Here is an 18966-nt window from a genome sequence, read left to right as displayed (position 1 = left end):
ACATGGACATCTGTATCACTTCAATAATGCTTAATATTAATTTGTCTATACATTAGTAGGACCGATTTAGTTTTTCTAATGTTTTTCCTGATTTTTTTTTGTCACCAGATTTTACTTTCGACCACCAGAAAATAAAAATCAATGATATTGGTGGCCCGATAAAACCTAGTGCGGAGCCCTGTGTATTCTATTCTTCATTGTGATCGGCCTATACTTCCAGATTTTCATAATCGCATTGCTGGAAAAAAAGTTTCAGTGCTTGCGTTCTCGGGGAAGTAAACTTTGTGAAAGGCACAAAAAAAAAATAGTTTAAAAAAAAGCACTACGAGGGAGATTGATGTTTTGACACTGGAGCGTGATTAATGGCAAAGATATAACTGTCAACGTAAGCAGGTGCGCCCCGACGGTTGAGAAATCTACGCGCACGGTATGACTGTCTCGATCAAAAATCAAAACACAGTGGTTAAAGAAAAGCAAAATGGGGCAGCGCGTAGTGCTATCGTAAAGCCCTCCATTGGCACGGGTGCTATGTGCATACCATGTACGTGTGTTGGTAGGTGTTGGGGATTTTCCTTGTCAGCTGTGTATCGGATATTTCTTCTTGGGCGCGCGATTGTTCTGGTCTCAGAATATTTACAATCGAGTGTGAAAACATTTGTGACATGTCTTCGCTATCCACGCGCGCTTAATCGGAGATGCTGAGTGATGTTTGCAATTTCGATTCGAGCAACATGCTGGGAAAAACAATAAGTTAATTAAGATCGGGACATTAGATTTCCCTTCGAGGTAACCGAACTTCGAGTTATCTTTTTCGAGCTACGCGAATTTTAATACACGGAAACTCCATAGGAACAATCGGGACTTTCATTTTGCCCCCGAGGTAAGTGATATTCGGCTTATCCGACGTCGAGGTATCCGAGTTTGACTGTACTTCAGTTAATTTTTGAATTGGTCAGGCTAATTCAATTTTTAACAACTAAAATACAATTTTTAAGCTTAGAGCTTACCTGGTACTCTTTTTAACTTTGCAGAGAAGTATGAATTGATTTTGGCCTACTTTCTGTGGGTTTTGAGCAGGGTTGTCACAAATGGAGTCCAAAGAATAGAACATGATTAAGTCAACTTTAAAGGCAATACTAGAAATGTCGCTATGGCGACTGGTATGCCTCCGCCATAATGCATGATTCTCCTAATAGGTCTATAGTACATGTGGACAATGTGTGATTACATTTTCACAAAATTGGCAAAATATTAAAATGACATGTTTGTCACAAATGTATTGAATGTTTACCTTCCTTGACCTATGTTTAATTGGATGAATAGGAGAGCATGTATTTGGGGATTTAAGAATTTTAACTTGACTTTGACCATTTCATAAGTTTATGCACTGAGTAATTTTCAAGGTATGGAGAAAAAGCGCAATTTCAGTACTGAACAGTAAATTGTTATCATTTTCATCTGGCCTTTGATTTATAAGAGAATCACTGTCAGGCAGAACATACATAAATTCAGCATGTACTAAGTTTCAAGATAACTTGAGCCACTTCCGAGATATGGAGAAAGAATTAAGTTCAGCACTTTCACTTGATCTTTGACCTTTTGAACTTTGACCTTCTTGGCAAAAAAAAAATCCCAGAGAATCTCTATTGGGTTATACATGCATACATCAAGTTTAAAAAAAAAAAAGTCCTGCTGGCATTGCATAAATATAAGGAAAATAGTAAAATTTTGAAGTATTGCCCTTGACCTTTGACCCCTGACCTTTGACCCCATGAACCCTAAATTCCCTAGATAACCAATGCCAGTCAGTAGATGCATATATATATACTATGTTCCATGAAGATACCTTGAACAATTTCCAAGATACAGAGAAAAAAGTGAAAATTTAACATTTTACTTGACCTTTTGACCTTTGACCTTTTGACCTCATGACCCCAAACTTTCACCAGAGAATCTTAATTGGGTAGTACATGTATACACTAAGTTTCAAGAAAATATCTTCAGGCATTGCATAGATATGGGGAAAATAGTAAAATTTTAAGCATTTGACCTTGACCTTTTGACCTTTGACCTTGAGCATGTGCACCGAAAAGTTGATAGGCACAACTTCACCCCCTAATACACATACATGCCAAGTTTCATTAGGATACCTCAAAAGGTTTTGGTAGTTACCCTGTCCACAAAATTCATTACGAACGGGCGGAAGGACGGACGGACGGACGGAAAGACGGACGGACGGACGGAAAGACGGACGGACGGACGGACGGACAACCCGAAAACATAATGCCTCCGGCACCACTTCGTGGCGGAGGCATAATAACATTCTGAGCCTTTTGCAAACACTAACCTGTTGTGGGAATGTACTCAGCTCCTATCCAGCCATCATACCCTGTGCCCTTCAACACATCAAAGATATAGTCATAGTCTATTTCACCCTTCAGACTGGGCTCATTTCTTCCTGGTGCCTGGGCCACCTGGATGTGACCTTGATGAGAGAAAGGAGGAGGGAGAAATGAGAACAATCTCAAATGGCACACAGACTATGACTGCAGTGTGATGCTTATGCACCCCCAGAATACTAAAAATCACAGGAAGGCCAACTTCAGTAAATCAACCTACAAACTGAAGCACACTAAATAAATATGTGACCAGCTACAACAAAATGATCCTAAAGTCGGGCGAGGTCGATTATTTGAAAATTGCATGATATAATCCCCTAATCTTTCTGCTTTAAATTGATATATAACACATTTTATAAAAATAATCGACTGCGGAGATATCGATGTTTAAAGAGAGCATGTCGAGACGTCTGGAAAAGCACTGTTTCGAGAAAAGCGCCCTACAAGTCTTTCTTTCGACGCAATCACGATCAAGGGACACGCAAGTCAGTTTTCACCTCTGGATAATAGAAGGTAAGCCCTAGCAACCCCCGAAGAGTTCATTCAAGCACATCAGCGTCGGCGGTCTCCTCACCAACCAATCAGTGACCAGGATGTGAGAAGCGGCTGAGCATAGCGCACCCCGCCCGCACATGCACCAGTCGACTGGGCAGTGTGCGAGCTTCACGCTTCGGTTAGCAGCAAGCAGCAAACTGACCAATGAGATCACTCTGGTCGTTGTTAGGGGCTGAACCTATCTGTGGCGCTCAATCCAAATTTTCGAACCAGTTTCTGCTTCGTTGAAACGCAAAAAAAAAAAAATGGCTCAGAAAAACGCTATTTATTAATCTTTCCTTTGATCATTTTGCTTTTAAAATTTCAACAGATGATAGAAGACATGTTAGACTCCAATAATATATCAAAATCAGAAAATTGTAAGTTTTGACCAATTTTGATGCTCTGACTTCAAACTCGATTTTCACGGCTTCGACAGTGCGCGACTTTAGGACCTTTTTGTTGTAGCGGGTCACATATACACACACATACAAAACATTCTGAGGGTCAAAAAAACCCAACATATTGTTATGTGCAAATGGGGTTGTGATACATGTATTATAATAGCATATGAATTAAAATTTTGGAAATGTCATATTTTCCATTAAAAAAAAGAAAAAGAAAAAAAGATTCTTCTTTCAGATGATGAGAAAAACATATTTTAACCAAAGACTCTTGAAATAGAGAAGTTGGTAGCTTTGTAATCACACTGAACAGGTATTACTTGTAGCTGTCAGGACTGATTTAGAGTTACGATTATTACGAGACTACATTCCACAAGTTTCAACTTTGCATAAAATGAATTAAAATACTTACCTACAAAAGGCATGACCTCCTTGATAATTCTGGTCAGGTCTCCGTGAACCAGTTGCACGTGGAAGATATCCTGCAGACAAGGGAAATTATGTGAAGTTCAAAAGTTACAGCTAATCTCAACTAATCACATTATTACGGCTAGTCTCTCCTACATGTACCTGTCTATACAGTTTTAATTTCTGTAATTACAATCCTTCTTCTCATTCTGGCTTTGCAAAAGTGGAATGAACTTCTCATCCAACAAATTGATATTCATTGCTGCCAGCAAAACAGCAATTTTTTTCTTCATAAGTGCTGCTACAAGAAAGTGGATGTGCCTACTTGAAAGAAAGGATATCAAGTAAATACAAGAGATGCGGGGGTCTTGTGTTCACCCGAGTATCGCAAGTTCACCTTCCATGCATTCTGGCAGACCCTTACCTGAGAACATTGGAAACTTGTGGTGGGGTAGCTTTGAGAACTGGGGGCATGGTGTACATTTACATATTCCATCACACTGGTAAAAATACCTGCAACCATACACTGTACTTTATAGAATGTTGGACTATGCAGTTTTGAAAAAAAAAAAAGACTTTAAGCCCTATCACTTTTGATTCTAGAGAACAATATTATTGAATATTCCTTAATTTCGGAGGTGCGTTTGCTCCCCCCCCCCCCCCCCCCCCGCGAGTTTGGGGGGGGGGGGGGGCACTGCAATAAACAAACTTGGAACTACAGTCATCAATGTAAACACAACGTAACTTTGCTTTACAGTCATCAATATACTGACTCATTGTATTAACTTAGCTCAATCACTTCTAGAGAACATCTTATTAAGATTCCTTACGGGGGGGGGGGGGGGGGGGGGCAGGGACCTCAGGTGGGGCATGGTGCCCATTTGATGAAATTGAGATTCTATCCCCTTAGGGATGCTACCTGCCAAGTTTGGTGAAAATTCATATGCTTGGGGTTTTCAAGAAAAAGATGAAAAATTACAATTTTGGCCCAAATTTAGGCCGCTTCTCAAGAAGAAGATGAAAATGTAAAAAATTTACGCACGACGCACTGGACGAAGAGCGATCGCAATAGCTCACTTGAGCTTTCGCCTCATATGAGCTAAAAATACATAGATGTCTACAGAACATTAAATTCAAAGATAATTTCTGGGAAATGAGCTTGTACCCTCTACAAAACAAGATACTCCTTGATCCATCATTGCTTTGATTGGTTTTGGATCTTTGTTTGTGTGTGTGAGTTTGCAAACTGAGTGCTTTTCTGCCTTTGTTTTTGAAATGTGGAATGTAGCAATTAAGCAAAATTAGTGTATGATGGAAATGAATAAATTAGGCCAAGAACCAGAACCAACTTCTTCAAATTCAAACAACTGTTGCAATCGATGGAAAACTGCGTGGATAAATTACAATAAAACTGATCCAAATGTTGTCAACTCACCAACTGCAACTTCAGGTTGTCATTGTTCACTCTTTTGATGATCTCTACAGCTGTAATGACACAAAGATCAAGATGTCAGTCAGCACTAATGTATACGCCATGCATTTACTTGGATTACCACGATGTAAGCTGTTGTATGATTTACATCTGACACATGAGATTATTTGCTGCCTTTCACAGTATGCAGAGCAAAGTGTTCAAACACAAAAATGAATGGAACATTCCCAAAAATACTTTTGATAGCCTGCTTCCTCTGTATCTCAACAACAAAAACACACAAATCAGAGCAAAGACCAAACAGAATTCCATGTAGCCTGATGATATGAAAATTGTAGCTATTGGATTAAGTACCAGCCCTACATTATTGCATGGCTAAACATCATTGACATATATTAAAAGCTATGGTTTTGCGATAACTTTGGCAACACAAAAGATCTCGCCTTGAAATTTTATGACTTTCTTCTATCATATCTCCTGTATAAGTTGAGACCCTATTTGCAATAATCGGGTGTAATGCTGCAGAGCTATTCTATGAGTTGTACTCTTATTGTACTTTTTCTTATCAGACTAACTCATAACAGGACTGGAATCCCTTTTTAAGGGTGTGCTGGTTATAGGTGCATGTTTTCACATACAATTACCTCACAAAGACTAGATGAGAGAGGTGTGAGACCTACCTTGATCTTGTCTGGTTAGGAAGTAATTTGGGATGGTGTATCTGTCGTTAATAGGTTCTATGACTGCCATGATCCCTTCCTATCAAATAGAACAGATATTATTTTGTTAAAGTGAGATCTCTTCCAAAATGTAAGTGAGTACATTTGCCATTTAACAACCATTTGTTCTCAAATACTGGGAGAGACCTCTCTATGCTGTAAAATCCCAATGTTTGCGTGCATTTTAATTTCGCAAACTTCACAAGATTTGCGAAAGTTCTTATGACATACGCTATATGCATCAAATGCCTATGAAAATTTCGAAAAAAAAAAAAAAAGTTGTGCCACAAAAAAGGCTGTCGACACCAATTCGTAAAAATTTCATGTGAATTGTCGCAAAAATACCTTGCTTTACAGTAACATTATGCATTTCAGTGATTAGAGGAGGGCTTTACAATATCATCCAAGTTTGGCAAATTCAAGCATTTGTCTCACATCCCCTGTTGCATTATCCTAAAATTCAACACTTACAGGGTGTGTACAGTTCTGGTTGAGGTGAAGATTTAGCTTTTAACATTTTGCGAGATATTCAGTAATCACTCTATGAGATGTCAAAGAACATGCAATTCTAAGGGGTATCAAAAGTTTATTTGATGAAAATCGGTTTTGAAATGGCTAAGATATCCGAAAACAAGGTGAAACAAAGAGATTCTTATAAAAGGCGTGGCCTGTAGTCTTTTATCATTATCACTTTTTTTTTGATATCTCAGCCATTTGGAAACCAATTTTCATCAAATAAACGTTGAATCCTTCTCAAAGTAACATGCTCTTTCATATTTCATAAGAAATTTCTCATTATCTCACTTAGCAGCTAGGAATGCAAAAAACATGAATCCCCATCTAAACCAGTACTGTACAGCCCCTTTAAACATTTCTTCTTTTAAGCACCTGAGTGGTGCTTTAAATTGAGAAAACAAGATTTGAACATTACTTGTACTTATTCAATTTATGGCTCCTTTCAGAGATTGTATTTTGAAAATACTCATCTGAGCTGACAGATGGAGATACCAACAAACAGAAAATGTGAAGATAATGCTAGATAAGTGGCAACAAACAAAACTAAACAAATCAAATGTGAAAGAGATATGGATTTAGCAAAGGAAAAATAAAAGGATGACCGAACATGGTGCAAATTACCACAACCTTTTTAAATCTCTCTGCTGCATACTTGAGGTTTTCAACAAGAGTGTCCTCCATCTTCTTGAGCAAGGCTGACCTTTCACCTTCAGCATGGGGCGGGATCTTCCCTGACATTACATGCATTCTGAAAACAAACAAATAAACAAACAGATGAAACATTAAGAAGTATATATCAAGGCTTTATATGAATGAGAATTCACTGTGAAATCAATGTATGCACTGTTACATGTATACCTTTCATTTTTCATCAACAACAGAATTATATCACACGTGTAACCTCACGCATCTTACAAAGCAGAAGTTATATCCTCTTTCACAATTTCTTTTATTAAAAAGAATGTGGCAAGCAGAAACAATATGTATAGAATTTGCCTTTTACTATGTATCAATATCATTAATATACTGAGATCAAATATCTTAATTCCTTCAGTCTGCCTACAGCAACTCGACTTTATCATATGACAAAATGTTAGATCGGACACAAATCATTATACCAATCTGAGACTAGGAACAGCAGTTGCCTGTCATTCATCAAACAAGGGGTCAAGGCATTTTCAGCTGGAGTACACAATACATTTATAAGAATAAAGGGAAAGATTTAATCCGATCTGATCTCCCACAAATAGCTTTTTATACTCTGTAAATCAGGAAAATGATGTCAGTTCCAGTGCTCCAGTTTTTTTTTTTTTTTTTTTTTTGTTGTTGTTGTTTTTTGGGGGGGTTGGATCATAAGCATACCACTGGAGGTAAAGTATGATATGTATCCTACCGTTTGCAAGCAAGAGCCTTGCAGTAGCTTATGGAGAGTTCCAGCGTTTCCCGGAATTCTTCCTCTCTGCCAGGGAGGGCTGCTATCCCACGGTCACCAGCAGCAATGTCTCCTGAGGGAATGAACAGATTGAGACATTGTCACTGTCTACCTTGGATCGCCTTGGAGGGAGGGGATTTAAATGTCAGTTTCTAATGAGAACAAATACAAGGCTGTATACACGTTTCAGAATGTGTGTTTTGGGGTATGAGATGAATACTTCATACTCTCAAAAATGAAATAATTAGCAATGTGACCAAAGGTTACATAATGAGAGAATATATGATGTGTAAGATTTACATCTTGCATTTCCTGAGAGAGGAAATTGACACTTTAACAAGTTCATAAATATATGGTATTTAAGACTTTTAAAGGTGTACAACAAATTTTGTATCATGCAGTTCACATTTCATCCATTTGTTACTGATTGCCGCATGTTCATGGTTTTATTCTTCCCCTGCCTTTTGATGCAGTCAAGTAAAAACACCTGAATGAATGCAGTCAAGTGCTCTTTTGTTGTGCCTGAGAAAGTAAATAAACATGATCACAAACTGGTACAGCCTTTGTTGTAGCTATCTAGTTTAGATAAACCAACATGACACCGGCAGCACACAGACCTAACCACAGGCAACTTGATCACAACTTCATCTTCATCTATGCTTTACTACTATTTCTGCATTCACTGAATTTACCTACACGTATTGTCATTACGGTTTAATATAATTTCATTTTTGGGCCTATTCAAAGCCAAAGGGGTAATAAATTATTTGGTAGGCAACATCAGAGGCAGCTAGAATCATCAGTGCCAGGGGATCATCCCCCAAGGCCCTGGCCCAGTAACACTAACAGGTTAGAGTGGAGGAGGCCGACATTTTTGGATTAGGTTAATAGTGCTAGCCCTTTTATACAGCAGGTTTCGGTAGTGAACTCCCAGGGGCATTTCATGAAGGATTTGTCAAATATTTTTCTACAGCAAACTTTTGTTTAGGCCTATATTCAAGCTACAATAAAAAGTCTTTGCATCTGAGTGGCTGAGAGCATACTTGACATAAAAATATCTGACAAAACGCTTCATGAAATGCTCCCCTGGGCATGCTGGGTACTGTCTCATGAAAGTTGTCAGCCTCGACAATTGACCGAAAAATTGGTCTGTATCTAGAATGTGGTCTAGTCGTCGCGGATATGTTCCGTGGAGACTGCATCTGATCTGGCTTCACAGATCCCCTCAGAGGAGAGTGATAACGTAGAAAAAAAATAACAATAATAAAAGACTCCTCCGAACAGACGGAACTTTCTGTCTACCCTGACAAATGAAATGGTTTAGAAATTTAGTCTCCTGACCATTTCAAAATACAGACTAAACAGAGGCCGGGGCCTGTTTCACAAAGGTCGCACTTAGTAAGTCAGACTTAGCGCTAGTCAATCTTAGTCTAAGTGCGACTTTTTAAGTCTGTTTCACAAAGTCAATCTTAGGCTAAGACTGACTTACTCGATTTCAATAGTAATGTACGAGCCAAAAATATGCAAATTAGCCGAATGTTGTCTGCTGATGATTTTTGAGTAATTTCTGGAAGGGAAATTGCTTTTATTTTCTGCAACTACGATTCATATGACATTACTGTATCATTCGTTATTCACAGTGCTCATTTACTGACTCATATTATTTCTCTTTTGTACATGAATAGCCGCTCGTTTGATGATTATTTTGATATAAGAGATGTTTTGTGCATGAGGCCTCTTTAATCCAGTCCCACATGTTTATATTGGACTGTGTGAAAGTTAGGATGAATGGGGTTGCTCGCGCAGCTCGCAGCAGCTAGCTGGCACTGATGATATGATTTCTGCATTCTGTACAACCATTCACATTGCACAATTATTGGTAACTGTGGACCTTGGTAGAAGAGGATTCTGGCTAGCCTCTTGTTGCACACGAAGAGAAGTTTTCTTTTCCAACTAGCTAGAAGTGAGTGTAGCTTAATCTGTTTAATCATTTAAATATAGGTCCTTGAATTTGAGCAAGAGATGATTCATTGAAGGTTAGGAAGGGACTGAATATTATGAACTCTGTGTGTGTTGTACCATTTATACCTGTATTGTAATTTGTAGAGTCTGCTCATTACTAATATCATGTCATTAGACAATGTCTACATTAGCCCGACCAGACGCTGTTAATACGCTGTGCAAATAACTGGGCTGTGTATAGTTATGTCTACATATAAACTCTTATCAGTTCTAGTATAATATTAGTATGACTATCAATTAAACAGGGCTATGCCTAACAGTTAGTGTAGAGTCTGTGCACTGTGTTATTAATCAAGATAGGGGCGCAGTGCCACATCTTCATGATTTTGAAGAAAACAAAGTGCATGATTGCCCTAGACTGCATGTATAAGGTTAGTTAGAACCATGATAAATCATGGCTAATGGCTATCAATTGGTCGAATTTTAAAGTCCAATTGCTGGGCCCTGAGTTGAATTGGGAAGTAATTGATGAATTTATGCGTTTTCAGATTTTGGAATGTGTTCGAGAACTGCATCAATCAAGATTAGGCATAGAAACTACTAGACCTCTAACGTTTTCTGTGTATACGTTACTGTCTGTAGCCTTTGATGCGAGGCAGAGGTGAGTGTCTATTGGCTAACCGTTCCTCTAACTGACACAAAATGCTGGGGGGGGGGGGGGGGGGTTGTTATGTCTTATTTTGTTTTGTTTTTTGCTTCCAGGAAAAAAAGCATTCATTAAATTGTAACTGGTACGGGTACCGTAGAAATGGAAACTTGGCTAATTTCATTGGCAGTCATGTGTAGAGGTAGACCAATAAATCTGCCTCTTGCCGGGTAGCCTCTTGTTAAATGTATTTATGCAGTCGCTAATGCAGTCGACCGTATTACAGACTGTACAGATACAATTAGGCTACCGAACAAGAGACAAATTTATCGGTCTAACAAGTTAGTGTAAATACACACAGCCCCGTCCTGTACACAAGAGGTATAATATTTCTAACAAGTATAGGTCTAACTAATTTGTTAGGTTTTTCTAATTTGTTGTGAATGCATGATAATTTTTAATGGATAGGCATGCATTAACATTCATGGGTAGGCAGCTAAGAAGATAACACAGGCAAGAAAGGATTGGTAGAAATATAATTAATTTCCGAAGTCCAGATACATGTAGATTATATACATAGCTCTTTATGAGCTAAAATTTTGGTTTAACTTAATAGTTCAAACTATATCAGTACATTTGTAGGTAGGGATCTATTTTTATGACTATTTTTAATTTGGACCATTGTTCAGTGAATAGTGTAGGAGTAGACCCTCTACGAAACTAGTGATTCTCTAGTTTGTTAAAAATACTGCCGTCTCACTCAGGATAAGATAAAGTGGAAGAAATTAATGAATATTAGGAGTTGATTATGCTTTTGAAATTCCCATTTTGGAATTTAAGTCTGACTCTACGCATGGCTTCAGGCCATGCGTAGAGTTACGCAGGACTTGGTGGGACTTACGCATGACTTAAGCTTTGTGAAACAGGATTCAAAGTCCTGCGTAAATTTACGCAGGACTTAGGGATTTACGCAGGGTTTGGGGATTTACGCATGAGTTAAGTCAAACTTCATTCTTTGTGAAACACCCCCCAGGGCCCAGGCTCTCTATCTTCAGTTCAACTCGTCCTACCGAACACTACGTACAGTCCTAGGACAAGGTTCAATGCCAGTGCCACGGCTGACTATTTCCAGTACGTAGGCAGTATACTGCATGAAAAGATAGAGTCCTGCAACAACATTGCAAGAATAGACTAACAATTGTGTGGTTGCTGTACTCGTTATGTCTAAATCATCACCAGGGTGGCTTGACATCAACACGTGCTCAACTCCTGCTTCCTCCCGAGCGGCGGCGATCTCTTCCATCGACCGGTCGTACGGCATCACGCACTCCACTGCCAGGAAGCCGGCCCTTTTGGCAGCTGCATATCGGTCGGCAAACAAGGGAATTTCCGTGAACATTTTATGGATGTTCGCTGCAAATTTCAGCGGCATGGTTGCTGCGATTTACAGGCTCTGTTGACAAAATTTCAGTATGTATGAAGAGTCTGAAGCGCTACCCCACCAGACAAAATTCAGTCACAAATTTGAGGCCTGAGGGAGGTGCCTGCGTCCTTTCTCCTAATAAGGCATGAATCCTTCTTCTCTACGTGCGAAAAAAATATGCAAAGAGTCGAGTACATCACTATACAGAGAAGCTAACTCTTTGATGTCAAGCGCCATCTGCGGCGGCGTAATCGATTCCCGTAGTAACGTGACGCGCATTCTTGATCAGCGAATTCACTGGAGTTGAAGCCTAAAAGGACAGCACAAATTTCAGCAATACTTCCAAAAGATTTGATCTCAAGTCATGTTTGACGTTGCATTATCTGAAGCTGGAGCTCAAGTTCCCCTTGCGACTTCCAGTGATGAAAACTTCCCTCCCGAAAATATCATCGATGGGTAAGGACCGGCAACATCATGTTTGCATACTTTCACAGTCCGACGCATTTATTATCATGTTTGTTATTGGGCAACCCTTACTGGGACTGGGATGGCCGATGGGGAACAATTTTTTTACATACTGACACTATGTCACTAGATCTGGGTTCTAATATTAGCGTTATAGCCCCTCGGGCTCTCGAGGCTCTATATAAAGCAACGTTACAACTTACTACTTAGTAAGGGTTCTGTTCTATCTTTCTTTTCTTTCTGTCTTTCTTTCTTTTCATCTTCCTCTTTTCCATTAAAAATTCCATCTTCCAGACCAGGGCAGCTTAACAGTGCAGTGGCGGATTGGGGATGGGGGTCGGCGTGACGGGACCAGGGTGCATATATGGAAGTCTACTGTGTCTAACCTATTTTTAAATTTTTTTTTTGTAAACAAGAGAATAAGAAGGAAAAATGGACAGGGTCGCATGTGCCCCTCTTTAATTTTGTAACTAGGCACCCCAGCCCCCCTGTCTTCTTCTTCTTTTCCTCCTCTTCCTCTTCCTCTTCCTCTTTTCGACTTTCTTTTGTCTTTAATAACATGGTGAGGAGTAGAATCTAGATTGTCTAACTGATAGTATGAACATGATACAGGCCACCATGAGGTGTATCTCAATAGCGACGTAGCTTGCTGCTTCTGGTGTGTCATGTGAAGTCACACAGCTACTGTAAAAGTGGGTACAATATATTTTCGCGTGACTAATTTTTCGTGCTTGCTGGGGTAAGAAGAGTTTCGCGTGTTTTTAATTCTGTGGAATCAAGACATTAACTACTGGAACATATAGCATGCAAATATATTCGCGTTATCTTATTTTCGCACTAGCTTCTGGTTAGCAAAAATTTCAACACCGCAAAAATTTCCACGTTTACAATATACTATACGCAGGGATGTGCAGTGCATAGCCCAACCAGATGCTGTGCAAAGCATCTCCGGATCTGGATCTGGATGTGTACGCTGCTGGATGGAGTGGTATAGTGCAGCACGGAGAGAGGGCGGGAAGCTGATTAGTCATAGTGATGGTGGCTTTTTTTTTTCCATTCTTACTTCTGAAGACTTCTGGAGATGGGCTGTTGAGTGCTGTTGATGGGAGGTGATTCCAAGCCAGAGGGGTGCTCACGAAAAACAGTGTTTGTTTTGCTCTGTGGTACAATACAGTGTCAGTGATGAATCATAAAAACCTCAACATCTGTCCGGTTATAGGGCTGCGTATAGTCAGTGCAGTGGCCAGTGCACATTACATGCTCTGTAATTTTAATGGCACCATTGGCCTATCTATGTACATTGTCAATGACAATATGCAACTAAGATACCCTCCTGCCATCTAGTAATAGTAAACATAGGCCTACATTGTAGAGCACTGAAGTTGTTGTGAAGTGCACTTGATGGTCTGGTCAAGTAGAATGTTCTATAATCTTGTAGTATCCAGTATAAAGCTTCCCTGTTAGTGTTAGGTGAGATATGCGACTGTGGAACATACAGCATCTGGAGTGGCCTCTGCAAATGTGGGTGTAGAAGTTTGGATGGGATGTCTATAAACGTCAATAAGCTTTCTTTAAACTGTTGAAGTATTGTTCGTAAGCAACCTACTGAGCAATTGTGTTAGTGCGCAGCTAGATGTTTTATCTCATTTGCATATCATGCCAGCAAACCCACTTTATATCATGGACAACCCCACTTACAGCATTTTGTTACCATATCCAGGGCTCCACACTAACTTTTATTTTTGATGGCCCAAAGGCAAACATCCAACCTTTTTGGTGGCTCAATCAAGCCTTCAAATTCATCATTTCTGAAATTTTGGTGGCCCGATGTGCGTTTTTGGTGGCCCCAGGCCACCGGGCCACCGTTAGTGTCGAGCCCTGCCATATCTGTTTATTCTATGCATGATTTGTTTTCAGAAAACTGGAGACATTTTGGGCGACTACTGGACTGTTTCCCCAAGAGTTTATCATATCATTCACCACCATGGTTTGTATGGATCAGATCAAGATTAACTGTTATCAAGGTACATTTACACTTGCACTTGAATATGTCAGCATGTCTTTTTATTTGTTCATTTTTTTATCTATTTGTTTATTTATTTTATTTTCTTTCATTTTATTCAATTATTATTATTATTTTTTTTTTTTTTTTTTGGGGGGGGGGGGGGGGGTTATGCCAGCTTTAAACACAGTGAGGGTGTCGAAGAATCAGATTTCAGGTGTAAGTGAGCTGTTAGTGCATTGGACCCCAGTCATCTGTATTTAATCCAACTGTTAAATTTTAGTGTAGGCTTGGGGTGGCTCTAATGTTGAAGTGGATTAAAAATAAAGTGGTAAAATGTGTGGAGTGAAATGCCACGGCTGTTTCACAAGATTAGAACTACAATAGTGGATAATGTGTGTGCAGCTTCTAGCAGAAATTAAAGAAATGTCCTACAACACATTGCATGTCTGTCAGCATGCATGGGATTCTTCAGTAGAGGCTGTAAATTGTGGTTTGTAGATTTTAGATGTGGGTGCTAGTAAAGAATAACAGAGGCTCTCTTCAGAACTAATAAGTACAATTCAAATGCTAAGTCAACAGAGTAAACAATATACGCATTCATCCCATCAGTAGATATGAAGACTTTGTTCGCAAAAACCGATAAGTCCATATTTGCCAAACGGAGATATTTGCGATTAAAGGTCAAGAAAAATAAAGAGAATAATAAGAAAATTTTTGTTTCTTTTGACCATAACTTCAAAAATGTACCTTTATATGTAGTGACCAATATATCAGTTAAAAGGTATCATTTTGTACTTTATGACAGAGACCGTACTTCAAAATCTTCAAAAATGGACTTATCAGTTTTTGCGAACAAACTCTTCATATGTAAATTATTTGCATTTGGTCAGTTACACCTTGTATGTTGGTGAGGATAGCTAATTGGTAGTATAAGCCTGAACTATTTCTTGTAAATCGTCGTATCAAATGTTGAGGGGCTTGCAAAGTAGTACAAAGACAAAAATAATTTCCACAGTACCAAAAGATTTCTTGTCATGTAGTATTATAGCAATACTGGTGAGAGAAATAGAAGCCAGAGTTAATGAGCTGCATGTACTAATGTATTTATAACAGTGACTGCTTTGTCATTGTTTGTTTTGCTTTATGAGATATAATATATTTTGTTTTCACCGTGCTGCGTGTCATATTCCTGAGGTAGTAGCGTGGATAATGGATCATGAGGTGTATGTATCGTTAACATATCCTGCTATTCTACCGTTTCCTGATTCAGCCACTTCCTCATTACTAATCATGATATCTTATCAGTTCTCACAGATCACTTTATCCCCATTTGGTGATCCTCCCATGCTCTCCTACTGATCAAGTATCCCACCGGTCATTCTGCGTCTTTTAGCCAATCTGGTTATCCCCTCCAACTGATGGTACCATTCTTTTTACATGGTACGATCTATTTTTAAAAAAATCATCACCATGCAAGTAAAACTTTGTAATCATTCCATTGCCATTTCTCCTCCAGTGAAGCGGCTTTCAATCGAGCGCAGTGTCTCAAATGAACCTACAGACTTCGAAGCAATGACAGAGAAGGACCTGAGCCCATCCGATGCTTCATTACAAATGGAGGAATTTCAAGTAGGTGCTTCTGTGGTTTGCAAATTTCAAAGGAAATGTCCCTCAAAACAACAACAACAACAACAACAACAACAACAAAGATGTCCAGCACTTATTGAATCATATAGTGAAAACAGAACAACAGCTTTTGACAATTAGAGCAAAATTGACTTGTATCAAGGAGTCATCACCAGTAAATCTTTGGTAGAAACTATATTGTCTCTTGTGAGTACTGTTCATTCATATTTTTCATTTTGCAAGTTGACCGATTCAGTGGATTTAGAAAATTTAACAACACCATGCAAAATATTGCCTTCAGCAACCATGGATGCTATGGATAATATCTCCAAGGTGGAAAATTGCTATCTACACTTCTTGAAAAGGGATGGCATTTATTTCCAATATCTTATTGCTCTGTATTTGATCCCACATTTACCAACCTAATGAAATTGAGTTACATTTCTTGTTCAAAATATTCTTTCCTCTGGAGCATGTACATGTATTTTTGTTTCTTGTCAAAACATCTCATTCACTTTATATGACAAAAGCTGAAAAATGACCTTTCTTGACTGTGAAAGGCCTCATCTGTTAAGGAGTGTGTGTAAGATGTCTCAGGTTCAATCTTTTATGGAGTTGTGGACAAATCCTGTTTCCCAACTTAAGTAAGAAATTGGCAATGTTTCATTTGGAGGACAAATATCAGGTATAACACAAGCAACCTACATGTTACATCTCGAGATGCTCCTCAGATAAAGCTGTGCAAGTTAGCCTGCTGGCACTGAAATGTTTTTAACTCACTTTAAATGACATTCATAAGAAAGTTAGTATCAATGCCATGTCCAAACACTTCAGAGCATATTTTGAAAAGAATACCAATCCTTTACTTTTACAAATAAAGTGTCAAGTTCCATCACCCCCTTTCCTGTCAGTGTGATTCTGCATATTGTGATTAAGTGTAGTATAAATATTTTTTACACTGATGTGATGTGTTCGAATGTGAATTTGCCTGTGTCTTTTTTGTTCATTCTTTGCAGGGTGAAAAGGCCAGTGCCAAACATCTCAAGTTCATCATCAAATCAGGCTATGACCACTTTGTTTCAGTACATAAAGTCAGCGTGAGCGGGATGGCAGTAAGAGAGCAAACTCTAGCATCATGAAAACACTTTCTACAGACCTCTATTTAATGTAAAGGAGATTGTAAATTCATGTACATACTGAATATTTTCTGAATCAATTTTATTTACTGTTGTGTATGTCTACAATTTATGATTGAATTTGTGTGTATAGACCATATTATCTTGAGGACAAATCATTTTGCTCCTTGCATGCACATTGTACAGTATGAATATTGCCAGGTTCTATAGTTACATCTCTAACGAGATAGATGGTGAGCGATATGTAAAGTCATCAACAAACCATAGAGTTCACTTAATTCATCCCACATGTTCAGATGGAGGTTGTGTCCAGAAATGGAACAAAAGTTGATGTAAGCAAGCAGAGTATGTTGTATAGATCCATAGGGAAAAGGATGAGGGGAATTATTTGCTAGATGTTACAAACAAGAGATGGCCATAAGAAGTGTAAATCTGGAATGTTCTCAGAGCTATCTTCATGATTTAGTAATCCCCCCCCCCCCCATCTCTCTCTCTCTTTCTGGAGGAACTTGTAGATTACAAGTAGAGAGTGATGCAGTGTGCTTGTGTTACACTTTTTGTAACCTAAAGTAAGTACCCTGTTTGGGGGGGAGGGGGTGTAACAAAAGAGGAACACAGCAGTCAAAATGCTTGTGATCAGGCCAATCTTATCTGAAAATTGGTCTCAGATAAGAATCAGTTATATTGTTGAGTTGCAGCTCTTTGGTGTGCCTGTGCAGTGCAGGGAGATGTGAATATTTAATGGAGAATATAGAGATATGACTGATAATATTTTCATGCAGGCACTGTGTATATGAGAAATCTACTTCATGGAGTACATGTATTGATATTCCTTCATTGTCACTGTATGATTTTAGTTAGTTCATAGTTACCCGTCGATGTGACATACTGAGTTTGCTTGAAAGAAAAGGAAGAAATTGTTTACTATGTTGCCTGGAAGAGATACATTATATGAAAACAATATTTATCAGCATCCTGCAACTTGCTGGTAGGTAGTCCCATGTATACACATCTGTGGGATATCTCTGTGTATAACCTTTATGGAATTGACACATTGCAACAAAATCACAGAGACAGACTAAAGCATGGCATTTATGCATGGACATCTTAATAGCATTCAGTACATGGTTAAACATGTTGTATATGCATAAGCTATGAGACTACAAACTCTGTAAGATTTATTTGTATTACTGACCGATGTTTTGGCCATACAGCCATGTTAAAGGTACTGTTTACCATTGGGAGCAGTGATTCTAAAAATGTTCAAGTTATCACATTTGATGCATATGTGTAGGTTATTTGTATCACAAAACATCCTACCATATAAAAATTTTGTGATAAAGCATGAAATATTAGGAGATATCACTACTTTTCTCAAATCATAACTTAAGGTTTATTCTAGAAACAATTTTACTACATATAAGTATTGTTCTCATTTTGTTTATTTAACAATACTTAACACTGATTACACTGATTAAAATTTTTACACTGGTTGTTTCTATCCCTAAATCACATTTTAGAACTATTTTGAAGCACTAAAGCTGGATTTTGTTTCATCTGCAAATAGTAAATGATGCCTTTAACGGGGACTGTCTCTTCTCCCATGATGCAAAGCTGTATGTGATCAGTGATAATCTGCTGCTAACTTTGTGCTGCGGCAGAAGTCTTATGAATTCTGTTGTACTTGAGTTTTTAAAGTGAAATACTGCAATTATTGTTTCAAATTTTACAGAAATGTTACAAATACATGTAAAATAAACTTGTGTAGCTGCTAATCCAGTGTGGAAAAAAACTTTTTATTTGGTGACGATGCTTATGTTTTGTATATATATACTCTATTTTAATACATATATATATAT

At 38.4% G+C, this 18966-nt stretch overlaps 2 protein-coding genes across 2 annotated transcripts; one reads left to right on the top strand and one right to left on the bottom strand.

Annotated features, from left to right (window-relative positions):
- Positions 1–2342: 2342 nt before the first annotated feature.
- Positions 2343–11992, bottom strand: LOC139733312 (putative hydroxypyruvate isomerase). The gene is made up of 7 exons (XM_071644149.1): positions 11689–11992; positions 7806–7917; positions 7040–7160; positions 5858–5936; positions 5181–5230; positions 3750–3819; positions 2343–2485 (listed from the first exon to the last, which is right to left on the bottom strand). Exons 1-7 carry the CDS (start codon positions 11882–11884, stop codon positions 2343–2345), a joined length of 771 nt encoding a protein of 256 aa, XP_071500250.1. The 5' UTR covers positions 11885–11992.
- Positions 11993–12182: 190 nt separating this feature from the next.
- On the top strand, positions 12183–17121 carry LOC139733311 (intraflagellar transport protein 25 homolog). Its single transcript, XM_071644148.1, has 4 exons — positions 12183–12331; positions 14258–14364; positions 15862–15974; positions 16988–17121. The coding sequence occupies exons 1-4, from the start codon at positions 12240–12242 to the stop codon at positions 17108–17110; spliced, it is 435 nt and encodes a 144-aa protein (XP_071500249.1). The 5' UTR covers positions 12183–12239; the 3' UTR covers positions 17111–17121.
- The last annotated feature ends 1845 nt before the right edge of the window (positions 17122–18966 follow it).

The sequence above is a fragment of the Diadema antillarum genome, unplaced genomic scaffold (genome assembly GCF_040938485.1).
Source record: "Diadema antillarum isolate AM-2024a unplaced genomic scaffold, OU_Dant_1.0 seq00000471_RagTag, whole genome shotgun sequence".
Classification (NCBI taxonomy): Eukaryota; Metazoa; Echinodermata; class Echinoidea; order Diadematoida; family Diadematidae; genus Diadema; species Diadema antillarum.
The sequence above is the reverse complement of the archived record's forward strand: the minus strand, read 5'-3'. Positions and strand labels throughout refer to the sequence as shown.